Raw genomic sequence first — 14,219 nt, 5'->3', positions numbered from 1 at the left:
CCCAGAAGACATTTCTCTCCCCTCTCTCCACTTTCTGATGACCCTGAAGTGGGGGGAGGGCCTCCAAACCGGCGGATCCCCTGCCCCCACCTGGGGATTGGCAACCCTAGATTGAGCCAATTAAAAAAAGATATTGCAAGGATCTTTTTTTCTTCTTTTTTGGATTTTGCCCTTTTCTTGCTTTCTGCTTTGCCCTGTAGATGTACCTTTGCCTAAATTCCGGGCTGAGATTCCCTGGCCTTCCAAATGCCAAGCTCCGAAGCTGAAACATATCTGTCTAGGTCAGGGGTGGCCAAACTTAACACAAGAGCTAAAATAAATATCAGATGTTTGAGAGCTGCAAGACATGAATGTCAGGTGTTTGAGAGCAGCAAAAAAGGAAGGAAGGAAGGAAGGAAGGAAGGAAGGAAGGAAGGGAGGGAGGGAGGGAGGGAGGGAGGGAGGAAGGAAGGAAGGAAGGAAGGAAGGAAGGAAGGAAGGGAGGGAGGGAGGGAGGGAGGGAGGAAGGAAGGAAGGAAGGAAGGAAGGAAGGAAGGAAGGAAGGAAGGAAGGAAGGAAGGAAGGAAGGAAGGAAGGAAGGAAGGAAGGAAGGAAGGTAGGTAGGTGGAAAGAAAGCAACTTTAAATAAATTCTTCAAGCCAGCCAATGGACTGTGGAGGCTTCAAAAGCCACGCAATGTGTATGAAGAGCCATCTGGGGCTCCCAAGCCACAGTTTGACCATCTCTGGTCTAGGTCTTTTGGACATCACTGTTGATAAAATATATCTGGGCAAACATTAATATTAGTAAAAGTTATCGGGGTGGGCTGGTGTCTGGTACTTTTCAAAAGGAGGCTTTGGGCTTTATATGGGGTGGTTTGGCCAACTAGGCTGGAGTGGGGTCCTGGTCCACAGTTTGGGAATATTCTTCATTCTTTCTGAAATGTACACTATATCAGGTATTGCGATTTTCTATATGCTATGGAGTATTCATACTGTACAGAGCCCCGTGGCACAGAGTGGTAAAGCTGCAGTACCGCAGTCCAAGCTCTCTGCTCACGACCTGAGTTTGATCCCAGCGGAAGCTGGGTTCAGGTAGCCGGCTCAAGGTTGGCTCAACCTTCCATCCTTCTGAGGTCAGGAAAATGAGTACTCAGCTTGCTGCGGGCAAAGTGTAGCTGACTGGGGAAGGCAATGGCAAACCACCCCATAAAAAAAATCTGCCAAGAAAACATTGTGATGTGATGTCACCCCATGGGTTGGTAACAACTCGGTGCTTGCACAGGGGACTGCCTGAGAGCCGGTTTCATGAAGTGGTTAAGTGTGTGGGCTCTTCACTGGGAGAACCGGGTTTGATTCCCCACTCCTCCACATGCAGCTGCTGGAATGGCCTTGGGTCAGCCATAACTCTCACAGGAGTTGTCCTTGAAAGGGCAGCTGCTGTAAGAGCTCTCTCAGCCCCACCTACCTCACAGGGTGCCTGTTGGGAGAGGGAAGGTAAAGGAGATTGTGACTGCTCTGAGATTCAGATTACAGGGCAGGATATCAATCCAATATCTTCTTTTTCTACTACCTTTACCTTTTAATTGATATGGTATATATGCTACCAAGCATTACTTGTGTATGGTTTCAGAATTAATAAATACTTTCAGTGAAAGGCAACTGTTCTCTCTCTGTGTTTCTCTCCCTCTGGAGGCTTGCGTTCCCTAGCCAGACTCCATCCACCCATAGAAAAGAACCTAAAAGGGGTCGGGGATCCCAGGCTGAGGGTGGGACCCCTAAAACCCCACTACAAGAACGTAGCTTGCTTTCCTCCAGCCAGTTTCCTTAGGGCTTCCTTCACTTCCTGGTTCCTCAGGCTGTATATGATGGGGTTCAGCGTGGGTGTGACGATACAGTAAAGAGTCGAAACCAGGATGTCCATATCCAGCGAATAGCCCGCGTTGGAGCGGTTGTAATTGAAGAGAGCCGTCCCAAAGAAGGTGATGACCACAGTGAGGTGGGACGTGCAGGTGGAAAAGGCCTTGTGGCGGCCCTCGGAGGACCGGATCCGGAGGATGGCTAAAGCGATGAAGATGTAGGAAACGATGATGAACAAGCAGGGGCTGATGCCGATGAACACGCTGGCGGTGTGGAGCACCAGGTTGTTGAGAGCCGTGTCCGCGCAGGACAGCTCTAAGAGCGGAGGGACGTCACACGTAAAATGGCGGATCTCGTTGGGACCGCAGAAGGACAAGGCAGAGGTCAGGAGAGTGTGGACGAGGGAGTTCAGACAGCCGCCCACCCAAGAGGCTGCCACCATCTGGAGGCACACTTTCTTGCTCATAATGACCATGTACAGCAAGGGGTGGCAGATGGCGACGTATCTGTCGTAAGCCATGGCGGCAAGGAGGATGCACTCTGCGCCTACGCAAGAAATGAGGGCGAAGATCTGAACCATGCACCCGGAATATGAAATGGTCTTTGGCTCACGGAGAAAGTTGGCCAACATTTGAGGAACGGTACCGGACATGTAGCACATGTCGATGAAGGACAGGTTGCCTAGAAGGAAGTACATGGGGTTGTGGAGACGGCCGTCGACGACGATGACCAGAAGAATCAAAAGATTCCCCGTGAAAGCCACCGTGTAAATGATGAGGAAGACCAGGAAGAGAAATATTTGTAATTCGGGGTGGTGGGCGAATCCCAGGAGTATGAATTCTTGGACAGACGTTCGGTTGGCAGCCTTTCCTAGATTTTGGGGAACAAGAAAGAAGAAGAATCAAGAGAAACAAAGCAGGAGTCAAGTCTCACCTTTAAGAACAACAACGTTTTTGTTGGTCTTAAAGGTGACACTTGACTCCTGCTTTGTTCAACTGCTTCAGACCAACAGGGCTGCCCACTTGGAAGAATCAAGATAATTCAGATTTGGAACTCAGAGGCAAAGGGATTTGTGGTGGCTACAGAAGTGAGATTTGACTCTCAAAAGCTTATACTCTGAAACTCTTGTTGGACTCTTGAGATGCTACTGGACTAACATATAAACATCTATAATTAATCCCCCCTCCCCCTCCTCTTTTTCTTCTTCTCCTCTTCCACCACCACCACCACCACCTCATCCTTGTCCTCCTCCACATCCTCCCTCCTCCTCTTCTCCTCCCCCTCTTCCTCTTTTTCTCCTTCTCCTCCTCTTCCACCACCACCACCACCTCATCCATGTCCTCCTCCACATCCTCTCTCCTCCTCTCCTCCTCCTCCTCTTTTTCTCCTTCTCCTTCTCCTCCTCTTCCACCACCACCACCACCTCACTCTTGTCCTCCTCCACATCCTCTCCCTCCTCCTCTCCTCCTCCTCTTTTTCTCCTTCTCCTACTCTTCCACCACCACCACCTCACTCTTGTCCTCCTCCACATCCTCTTCCTCCTCCTCTTCTTCTCCTTCTCCTCCTCTTTCACCATCACCACCACCTCACCCTTGTCCTCCTCTTCTTCTCCTTCTCCTCCTCTTTCACCATCACCACCACCTCACTCTTGTCCTCTTCCACATCCTCTTTTTCCTCCTATTCTTCTCCTTCTCCTCCTTTCACAATCACCACCACCTCACCCTTGTCCTCCCCCACATCCTCTTCCTCCTCCTCTTCCACCACCAACACCACCTCATCCTTGTCCTCCTCCACATCCTCTCCCTCCTCCTCCTCCTCTTTTTCTCCTTCTCCTCTTCCACCACCACTACCACCTCACTCTTGTCCTCCACATCCTCTTCCTCCTCCTATTCTTCTCCTTCTCCTCCTCTTTCACCACCACCAGCATCTCATCCTTGTCCTCCTCCACATCCTCTTCCTCCTCCTGTTCTTCTCCTTCTCCTCCTCTTTCACCACCACCACTACCTCACCCTTGTCCTCCTCCACATCCTCTTCCTCCTCCTGTTCTTCTCCTTCTCCTCCTCTTTCACCACCACCACCACCTCATCCTTGTCCTCCTCCACATCCTCTCCCTCCTCCTCCTCTTTTTCTCCTTCTCCTCTTCCACCACCACTACCACCTCACTCTTGTCCTCCACATCCTCTTCCTCCTCCTCCTCCTATTCTTCTCCTTCTCCTCCTCTTCCACCACCACCACCATCTCATCCTTGTCCTCCTCCACATCCTCTTCCTCCTCCTCTTCTTCTCCTTCTGTTTCACCATCACCACCACCTCACCCTTGTCCTCCTCCACATCCTCTTCCTCCTCCTATTCTCCTCCTTCTCCTCCTCTTCCACCACCACCAGCATCTCATCCTTGTCCTCCTCCACATCCTCTTCCTCCTCCTGTTCTTCTCCTTCTCCTCCTTTCACCATCACCACCACCTCACCCTTGTCCTCCTCCACATCCTCCTTCTCCTCCTCTTCTTCCACCACCACCACCACCATCTCATCCTTGTCCTCCTCCACATCCTCTTCCTCCTCCTCTTCTTCTCCTTCTCCTCCTGTTTCACCATCACCACCACCTCACCCTTGTCCTCCTCCACATCCTCTTCCTCCTCCTATTCTTCTCCTTCTCCTCCTCTTCCACCACCACCTCATCCTTGTCCTCCTCCACATCCTCTTCCTCCTCCTCTTCTTCTCCTTCTCCTCCTGTTTCACCATCACCACCACCTCACCCTTGTCCTCCTCCACATCCTCTTCCTCCTCCTATTCTTCTCCTTCTCCTCCTCTTCCACCACCACCACCATCTTATCCTTGTCCTCCTCCACATCCTCTTCCTCCTCCTCTCCTTCTCCTTCTCCTCCTGTTTCACCATCACCACCACCTCACCCTTGTCCTCCTCCACATCCTCTTCCTCCTCCTATTCTTCTCCTTCTCCTCCTCTTCCACCACCACCAGCATCTCATCCTTGTCCTCCTCCACATCCTCTTCCTCCTCCTGTTCTTCTCCTTCTCCTCCTTTCACCATCACCACCACCTCACCCTTGTCCTCCTCCACATCCTCCTCCTCTTCTTCCACCACCACCACCACCACCACCATCTCATCCTTGTCCTCCTCCAAATCCTCTTCCTCCTCCTCTTCTCCTTCTCCTCCTGTTTCACCATCACCACCACCTCACCCTTGTCCTCTTCCACATCCTCCTCCTCTTCTTCTCCTCCTCCTCGTCTCAAACAGGCATTTTGTGCATGTGTGTGGATGGGGCTGGATCGCTGTATGGACTAGATAAGGATATAAGAACTGCGCCTTGACAAAGATGTGGCCAGTCCAATATTCTAACAGCGTCTAGCTTGCAGCCTCTGGAAACTTGCAAGCAGCGAGCTGTGTGTGGGGAGTGGGAGGCAGATTCCATGCTGGCATGGCCAGTCCCTGGGAGTAGGCCACGTAGGCGACCACCTAGGTTGCTACCTGGCCTAGGGAGCACTGCCAGTTGCCCCCTCTCCCCACATGCTGCATGTGTGCTCCTTGGAGCCTGCCTTCCCCAGTGGAAAGCAGGCTTCATGGAGCACAGACATTGCCTAGCTGGTGTTACATTCCCTGGGTCTGTTACAGACCTGGGAAAATCAAATATGGATAGTGCCTGCACAGTGCGTTCCTTGGAGACCGGCAGGGATAAATTATCCAATTATAAAAGCTGAAGAAGGGCCAATTACAGTTTCTAAAAACTGGCTCCTGTTGAAGTTGTCTGCTGCCACTCAGCCTTCCTACTCTACTTTAACAGAGCCATGGAGTGGGAGCCATAGCTCAACAGTAGAGCATTTTTCTCACATGCACGAGGTCTTGTCACCGGCACCTCCAGCGAAAAGGATCAAGTAGTGGTCTCACCATTTTTATTGCTTAAGCTCACTTTTAAAAATAAAATAAAAATAAAAATAAATTTAAAATAAAAAAACTGTAAATTAAAAATGTAAATAGTTTCAAGTTTCTTCATTTCTCCTACAATTCTCTGTTTTTCAAATTCCGGGGGGCAGGGGGTGCTAGTGGGCAGCTCGCCAAGGGCACCAAAAACCCAAGCACTGGACCTGCATGCTGCCCATAAATAGAACAGGACTAGAGAAACAGGACTATGAGAAAATGTTGAAGGAGCTGGGGATGTTTAGCCTGGAGAGGAGGCAGCTGAGAGGTGATAGGATCACCATCTTCAAGTCCTTGAAGGGCTGTCATCTAGAGGATGGTGTGGAATTGTTTTCTGTGGCCCCGGAAGGTAGGACCAGAACCAACGGGTTGAAATTGAATCAAAAAGAGTTTCCGGCTCCACATTAGGAAGAACGTTCTGACCGTTAGAGCAGTTCCTCAGTGGAACAGGCTTCCTCGGGAGGTGGTGGGCTCTCCTTCCTTGGAGGTTTTTAAACAGAGGCTAAATGGCCATCTGACAGCAATGAGGGTCCTGTGAATTTAGGGGGAGGTGTTTGTGAGTTTCCTGCATTGTGCAGGGGGGGTTGGACAAGATGACCCTGGAGGTCCCTTCCAACTCTATGATTCTATGATAGAAGAAAACTGTCCTTAGACCAATCTACAGTGAGCCACACTTGGAATCCTGTGTACAATTCTGGTCATTGCACCCAGGAAAGGTAAGGCTATTTTAGAGCTTGAAAAGATGCAGGAAGGAGCAACCAAAACAATCCAACTAAAATAACCACACAGGGATACAGAAGCTACCCTGTGAAGACTGCCTAAAACTCCTAAGACTGTTTAGCCTACACCAGGGGTAACCAAGGGTAGCTCTCCAAATGTTTTTTTTCCTACAACTCCCATCAGCCCCAGCCAGCATGACCAATGGCTGGGGCTGATGGGAGTTGTAGGCAAAAAACATCTGGAGAGCTACCCTTGGAAGAGACCTCTAAGATCATCTAGGCAACCCCTTGCATAATGCAGGGAATTCACAAATACCTCCTGTCTACACCCCCCCCCCCCCCCGGTGACCCCTGCTCTTCCAGGATCCCAGCCCAAACTGGCCTGGAGAAAGTTATTTTATTTGATCTTGCTGTCAAGTCACAGCTGAGTTAAGATACCCTATATGGCAGGGGTGGCCAAGGGTAGCTCTCCAGACGTTTTCTTTGCCTACAACTCCCATCAGTCCCAGCCAGCATGGCCAATGGCTGGGGCTGATGGGAGTTGTAGGCAAAAAAAACATCTGGAGAGCTACCCTTGGCCACCCCTGCTATATGGTTTTCAAGGCAAGAGATGTTCAGAGGTGGTTTGCCTTTGCCTGCCTCTGCGAAGCCACCCTGGACTTCCTTGCTGATCTCCCATCCAAAGTTTTAGCCAGGGCTGACCCTGCGTAGCGTCTGAGATCAGGCAAGCCTCAGAGCTGTAGGAATTTATGCTGCATGCTGCTTTCATAAACCTGACATTCCTGTAATATCTCGGAGAGAACAGCCCTCAGGTTTTATTTTATCAGATTTGTATCCCGCCCTCCTCTAGTGGGCTCAGGGCGGCTGAAAACCTGTACGGCTTTTTCTCTTAAACTCAATGTATACTTACCATTAAATCCAACGGCCATGACAGATGTTGAAGAAGAAATCCCACTCAGTGAAAGTCAGGCAAAGGGGTTTCCTTTGGCTTTCCGAAGGCACTCAAGTGGACAAATAAGTACAGAATCTGTGCCATGATTCCTGATTGCCTGTGATCAGAAATGGCATTAAGATGAGAGATAGTGGTCACTCGTTGTTGGGTGGCTTGTAGACTGGGTTGGTTTCCCTAGAAAGAAGTGTTAGGAACTCACAAGTCTTGGTTCTGTGCTAAGGGAGCCAGTTTGGTGTAGTGGTTAACTGCATGGACTCTAATCTGGGAGAACTGGGTTTGATTCCCCACTCCTCCTCCACATGCAGCCAGTTGGGTGACCTTGGGTCAATCTCAGAGCTCTCTCAGCTCCACCCACCTCACAGGATGTCCGTTGTGGGGAGAGGAAGAGAAAGGAGGTTGTAAGCCATTTTGAGACTTCTTGTAAGGTAGCTTCTATACCCATGGAGTCTCTAGACAGGGTGGTAGGGATAAACAGACTCCCTCCCCAAACACACACACAGTAATTCCATGCATTTCTTCAACCTGCATTCTCTTCCTCCTACCTTAAATTTTAAGTCAGAGAGCTTCAAAAAAACAATAGTAGAATTGGTCCAAGGTACATCCTGCCATAGTTCATCTCCCCCTCTTCTTAAACCTGCACACAGGTATGCGGATTATAAATGCAATCCTAAGTGGTATTCCTCCAGTTCAACCCCGTTGGTTTCAATGGTTTTAGGATGGAGCCACTGAACAGAGGATTTATTTCTGTCGTTATGCATCTTTAGTGTCAGTCCATTTCCTACTGGAACCCTCACTGTGTTCTCTCTGAGCTGAAATGCCTGTCCCTTTAAATGTAAAATCAAATTATACCTTGAGGGTTTTTTTAATGGCTCCTGGCATGTTAGTTTTTCTCTTTTTTTTTCTCCCCGTTTTTTCTTGCTTAACCTTGCACGCTCCTTGTTGTAATTCCCATGGCTGTTAATTTTATTGTTTGCTGTTTTTTCTAGTCCTCTTTTGAAATGATGTACTAAACTACACGGAATTTAAAACAAAATCAGGATTGCTCCGTGAGTCACCTGTCAAGAAGGGACTATTGATCTCACAATTGCATCCGGGATCCCTTTTGCATGATGATTTGATCAGTGTGTGCAGAGAGCGATATGTATCAGAGACGTGTAGGTAAAAGAAGATCGGTTCCCACATGCACCAAAAGCGGTGGGGTGCATTATACCCTTTCCCCTCGGCATCTGAGAGCTGAGTGGGTGGGATAGGTCAATATTACAGAGTCAATGAAAGGGGGCATTTCAGGCTGGCTATTTCAAATCAGAGAATCATAGAGTTGGAAGGGATCTCCAGGGTCATCTAGTCCAACCCCTCCCCCTGCACATTGCAGGAAATTCACAAATACTTCCTCCCTACACACACATCCCCAATAACACCATGCCCAGAAAACGGCAAGAACCCTCCAGGATCCCTGGCCAAACTGGCCTGGAGAAAAATTGCAGACTGACCCCAGTGGTGATCAGCATTTCCCTGGGTGTGTAAGAAAGGGCCGTGAGAACTACCCTTCCTGCCCTGCCCTCTCATGACCTACTTAAGTTCACAGAATTAGCTTGGCTGTCAGACGAAAGCAAGGACTTCCTCATCTTCTTCATCTTTTATGCTGGAAGAGCCTGGGTTCGAAATATGCCGGTGGAGAATGGGAGTATCCTTCATTCTTGGCACTGTTCAATTAGATAGGTTATCTTTGGATGAAGAATTTTTTACCCAGATGCTTAGATTCGAGTCTGGCTGCTCCTTAGAGAACAAGGTTTTTGGGAAGATGAGTTTTCAAGAGTCAACGCTCCATTCGTCAGACACTTAAGAGCTTTGACTCTCAGATGCCCATGCCTCAAAAATCTTGTTGGTGCTACCGGATTTCAATCCAATTCTTCTGTTGCAGACCAACATGGCTCTCATCTGAAACTACTCAAACTTTGTAGGACTCTAGATAGTTTTTCCAGTGAACTCTTTCTCCTCTCTTGCTGGTTTCTGCCACTTGTGGTTCAAACATTCTGTGCTCTAATACGGAACAGAAATTTTGTGGCAGGAATATATTAGTCAGGTAAGGAAATCTGACTCCACCACAGTTGAGCTCCTCTTCTAGTAACAACGGAGGGATGGACAGTGCAGTCCTAGGTAGAGTTATTTCAGTTTACCCCCATTGCCAGGGGTAGAATTCTAGCAGGAGCTCCTTTGCATATGAGGCCGCACACCCCTGATGTAGCCAATCCTCCAAGAGCTTACAAGGCTTTTTTTTTGTAAACTCTTGGAGTTTTGGCTACATCAGGGGTGTGTGGCCTAATATGCAAGGAGCTCCTGCTAAAATTCCACCTCTGCCCATTGCAATCCATCGGTTTTAACTGGAGCAACTGTAGTCGCTCCGTACACTGCCTCTAGGGCCTGTTTGGCCTAAAAAATAGAACATGCAAATAAAATGAAAATCATTAAATGTTAGGGAACTATTAAAAGGTAACATAAACAAAACCCTGGCTTTTCAGGTAGAAGCTCTGCTTTCGTACTAGAACATTACTGCATTTATGATAATACTGAACGGTTACAATCTGGATTACGAAGGGTGGGTTAGCGAAAATAATCTAACCTGTAAAGGAGAAGTCGTACCTTCCTTGTCGGCTGGCCAGGTGTATGGAAATCTGTTTACCTGGAGCCGTATTTAAAGGCGCTTCGGTCCCTCGGAGGACATAATTCACAGAAGGCTCTTAGATCCAGCACATCTTGCTTTGGAGTTCTGAAAATAATGGCCCCATTTTGGAAGACGAAAATCCCTCCCTTGTCAGGACTGCTCTCTGAAGAGATGGGAACTACGAAGGCATCCACACATTTTGGATACGGTGATACGCAGTCCGGTTTGCAACTGGATTGTCTTGCCCACAGGGAAAAATCCAGTTCCAAATGATTGCCTCAGTGTAACAGTGTAACAACAATCATGCTGTTGTGTCTTGCGTTCGTTCCTGGGCAGTGACTAGAAGGGACGAACGCAGCCCGCCTATGACGATCGGTGGCGGCAAGTTTAGCTGGTCAGGATTCGACCTGATCAGGAAGAGGGCTGTTCCGGGAAATGTATGGAGACCCGGCCCTGCCATGTTGTCTTTGTGATGTACTCGCCAATAAAGTATGTCGCTTTATGAACGTCTCCGAGTTCAGTACATTACAAGCGTGAAATGAAAGAATGTGTGAACATTCAGGTGCCGTTTCTGAGAGACGGCACTGTTTCCTAAGCTAACCCCTTTCAGGTTCACTCTTTTCCCCAGCCTCCACCTCCTTCTCAGAATGAGGAAAACTGAGACCGATCTCGCACTAGGGTTTGGTCGAAGTGGAGAGCCTTTTTGCCCCTGGCGCTTCTTTCCATTTTTGCACAAGCTGCCCTGGAGCTGCAAGTTGGCGCGCCGCTTTTCCACGGCAAGCAGAAAGGGAGAGGATCTTGCTTGCTGCGGAAAACCGGCACACCAATTTGCAGCTCCCGGGCAGCTTGTGCGAAAATGGAGAGAAGCCCTGGGAGCAAAAGGGGTCTTCACCCGGAACAAGCCCTAGTGCAAAATCAATCATAATGTAATTGACCAATGATTTGCAACCCATTCAGATCCTTTCCATGATATAAATGAGGTGGACATTTTTTGCTCTGAATTAGTGCATCGAAATCTGGAGTCAACATTTTGGCTGTTGTCAGGGCTTTTTGGGGGGGAGAAAAAGCCCAGCAGGGACTTATTTGCATATTAGACCACACCCCTGACATCCCCATTGTTTCACACAGGGCTTGGGATGTTTTACCAGGATTCTCTGTAACTTCCAAAATGCAGCAAAAGTGTACTTCTCAAATAAAGAGACTACTACAAATGGCCAGCTTGTCCAGCATTGTGTGGGGGAGAGGATGAGGGCACTGTAGAAACAGGAAAGACCTGCGGAGACATGTGTCTCCATGGAAGGTCATGTGAAGAGAGGGAGGGGACAAAGGGACAGATAGTAGGGGTCAGAGGGCAGCTCCCAGGTTAAGACAGAGGCATTGCATTCAAGGAGGTAACACCGATACTTAGAGCAGAGGTGGCCAAACCATGGCTTGCGAGCACATGTTACTCTTTCACACATATTGTGTGGCTCTTGAAGCCCCCACTGCCCCATCGGCCAGCTTAGAGAAGGCATTCGTCTCTTGAAGTCACGTCACCAAGTCAGCCCGTGGCTTGGAGAATGCATTTAAAGTTGCTTTCTTTCCACCTCTCTCCCCCTCCTCCCTCCCTATCTATTTCCTTCCTTCCTTCCTTCCTTCCTTCCTTCCTTCCTTCCTTCCTTCCTTCCTTCCTTCCTTCCTTCCTTCCTTCCTTCCTCCCTCCCTCCCTCCCTCCCTCCCTCCCTCCCTCCCTTCCTTCCTTCCTTCCTTCCTTCCTTCCTTCCTTCCTTCCTTCCTTCCTTCCTTCCTTCCTTCCTTCCTTCCTTCCTTCTTTGTGGCTCTCAAACATCTGACATTTATTCTATTGAGCAAGTTTGGCCATCTCTGACTTAAGAGTGCTGTAGTGCCTGCCCCAATGTCCAGGTATGCTGAGTCTCTCACTCCATTATGATCATAGAATCAGGGGTGGCCAACGGTAGCTCTCCAGATTTTTTTTGCCTACAACTCCCATCAGTCCCAGTCAGCTTGGCCAATGGCTGGGGCTGATGGGAGTTGTAGGCAAAAAACATCTGGAGAGCTACCGTTGGCCACCCCTGCCATAGATTATTAAGTAGAGCAGATGATTAACACTTTTGGCATTGAGGTGTCCAAACACAACCACACATTATATCTAGTGGTTCTTAGTGCAATGGATTAGGAAGCATCATTGCAGAAGCAATTCTCATCTCTCTGCTTTTTTGGACTCAGATGCAGGATCTGAGCCCTTTAAAACTCAGTCATGATTCAAGAGCTGTTCTTTGGTGTTGCTGTGGAGGCTGGAGCAGGAGTGGAAAGACCTGAGTTCAAATCATTGTAAATCTCATTGGGGGGGTGTCGAGTACATCGATCTCCCTTTACCTAACCTACCTCACCACCTTGTTGTGATGATGAAATGGAAAGGTGGAGAACTAGATGTAGTAATTTAGGCAGCACGTGAGAGGTTTGTCTCATTTTTCTCCAGGCTAGACTGGTTTAGAAACCTGGAGATTTTTTTACTTTCCTCTGGGCATAGAGCAGGGGTGGTGGTGGGGAATGTAGTTGTGAATTTCCTGCATTGTCCAGGGAGCTGGACTAGATGACCCTTGGGGATCCCTTCCAGATCTATGTTGGTATGTTACCCTGAGCTTCTAGAGGAAGAATGAGATTAAAATATAAGCAAAATTAAAGTTAAGGCAGGGAAGTTACAATGGATAAAAGGTTAGAATGGATAAAAGGAAGTCCTTCTTCACTCAAAAGGTGATTAACACGTGGAATTCACTGCCACAAGAGGGGGTGACGGCTACAAGCATAGCCAGCTTCAAGAGGGGATTGGATAAACATATGGAGCAGAAGTCCATCAATGGCTATTAGCCACAGGGTATAGCTGGAACTCTCTGTCTAGGGCAGTGATGCTCTGTATTCTTGGTCCTTGGGGGGGGGGGCACAGTGGGAGGGCTTCTGGAATTTGGCCCCCTGATGGACCTCCTGATGACATCTGGAGTTTTTTTGGCCACTGTGTGACACAGAGTGTTGGACTGGATGGGCCATTGGCCTGATCCAATATGGCTTCTCTTATGTTCTTATGAAGTGTATTTAGATTATCACCCTTCTACTGCTAAATTGCATAGATGGGGGGGGGGGGGGGTGAAGGGTTAAATCCCCCAAATCAGTGTTGGCATGACTTACCTATTTTATATTATATATTAAACTTCATGATTATGTATCCTTTCTATTCTACTGCCAGTGTTTATCCCAGAAAATAAAACATACTTTATTTATCCCTGGCCGATAGGCATTTATTAGGCGTAAAAACTAGGCAGTCGCTGAGATCACGGGATAAGAACCAAACCACGTTCAACAAGTTACTTAAGGAATTAACTGGCCATTTGTAATGCAGGTACACCTTCTTAACTAACTTCTTTAACATCACTGTGACTATTGGAGGTGATTCTCCCTGTGTACCTGTTCTCTCGTTAAATTTAAACAGCCAATTTCTTTCAGGTTTTCCAGAAACTTGCTTGCTTTGTTCTGAAGTCTTTTTGGGCAGGGTTCTGTCTTGGGTGTTCTGAAACTAACGGCTCCGTTCCGGAAACAGAGAAAAGTTGGAGCAGGGAAACTTTTTAGCCTGCAATATGGCAAAGCCGCTGGGGGCCGAGGCCCAGATATAATTGCGCCAGGGATATATTTGGCCCCAGGTTGCCAGTTGTCTACCTGGGGACTCCGTCATGCAAATAGAAACACCTTTGTTCATAATAACTCAAAGGGACTCCAGGGGGTTTATTTCTGCAAATTTCTGTGCCACCCCCCCGACCCCCGCCCAGAGCCAAGCAGTCCCTGCTATGAAAAGCATCCCACATCATTAAAAGTTTGCTATGATTAGCAGGAGCTGCAGAAGTCTGAAACCAGGCACCTGAGTGGCTGATTATTGGCTTTGTGTTCACAACAAACAGTAGACGGCTGCTGATTAAGATGCATTTGTGACTGGTTTGCTTGTCTCCGGTGTGTTCTGAATGCAAAACAGCCCTTTGGGTTTTGGTTAGCAAGGTCAGAAATATTCATAAACAAAGTTTAAAAAAAATACACTAGCAAGAAATGTTCTAACCTACATCCCACTTGGTTG

The 14,219-nt window shown here is 48.3% G+C and overlaps 1 protein-coding gene across 1 annotated transcript; it reads right to left on the bottom strand.

The window, feature by feature from the left end:
- Positions 1–1,767: 1,767 nt before the first annotated feature.
- LOC132588582 (olfactory receptor 5V1-like) lies at positions 1,768–7,417 on the bottom strand. Its single transcript, XM_060261014.1, has 2 exons — positions 7,399–7,417; positions 1,768–2,708 (listed from the first exon to the last, which is right to left on the bottom strand). Exons 1-2 carry the CDS (start codon positions 7,415–7,417, stop codon positions 1,768–1,770), a joined length of 960 nt encoding a protein of 319 aa, XP_060116997.1.
- Between the last annotated feature and the right edge of the window lie 6,802 nt (positions 7,418–14,219).

This window comes from Heteronotia binoei, chromosome 20 (assembly GCF_032191835.1).
Source record: "Heteronotia binoei isolate CCM8104 ecotype False Entrance Well chromosome 20, APGP_CSIRO_Hbin_v1, whole genome shotgun sequence".
Taxonomy (NCBI): Eukaryota; Metazoa; Chordata; class Lepidosauria; order Squamata; family Gekkonidae; genus Heteronotia; species Heteronotia binoei.
This window is presented reverse-complemented; position numbering and strand designations above follow the sequence as displayed.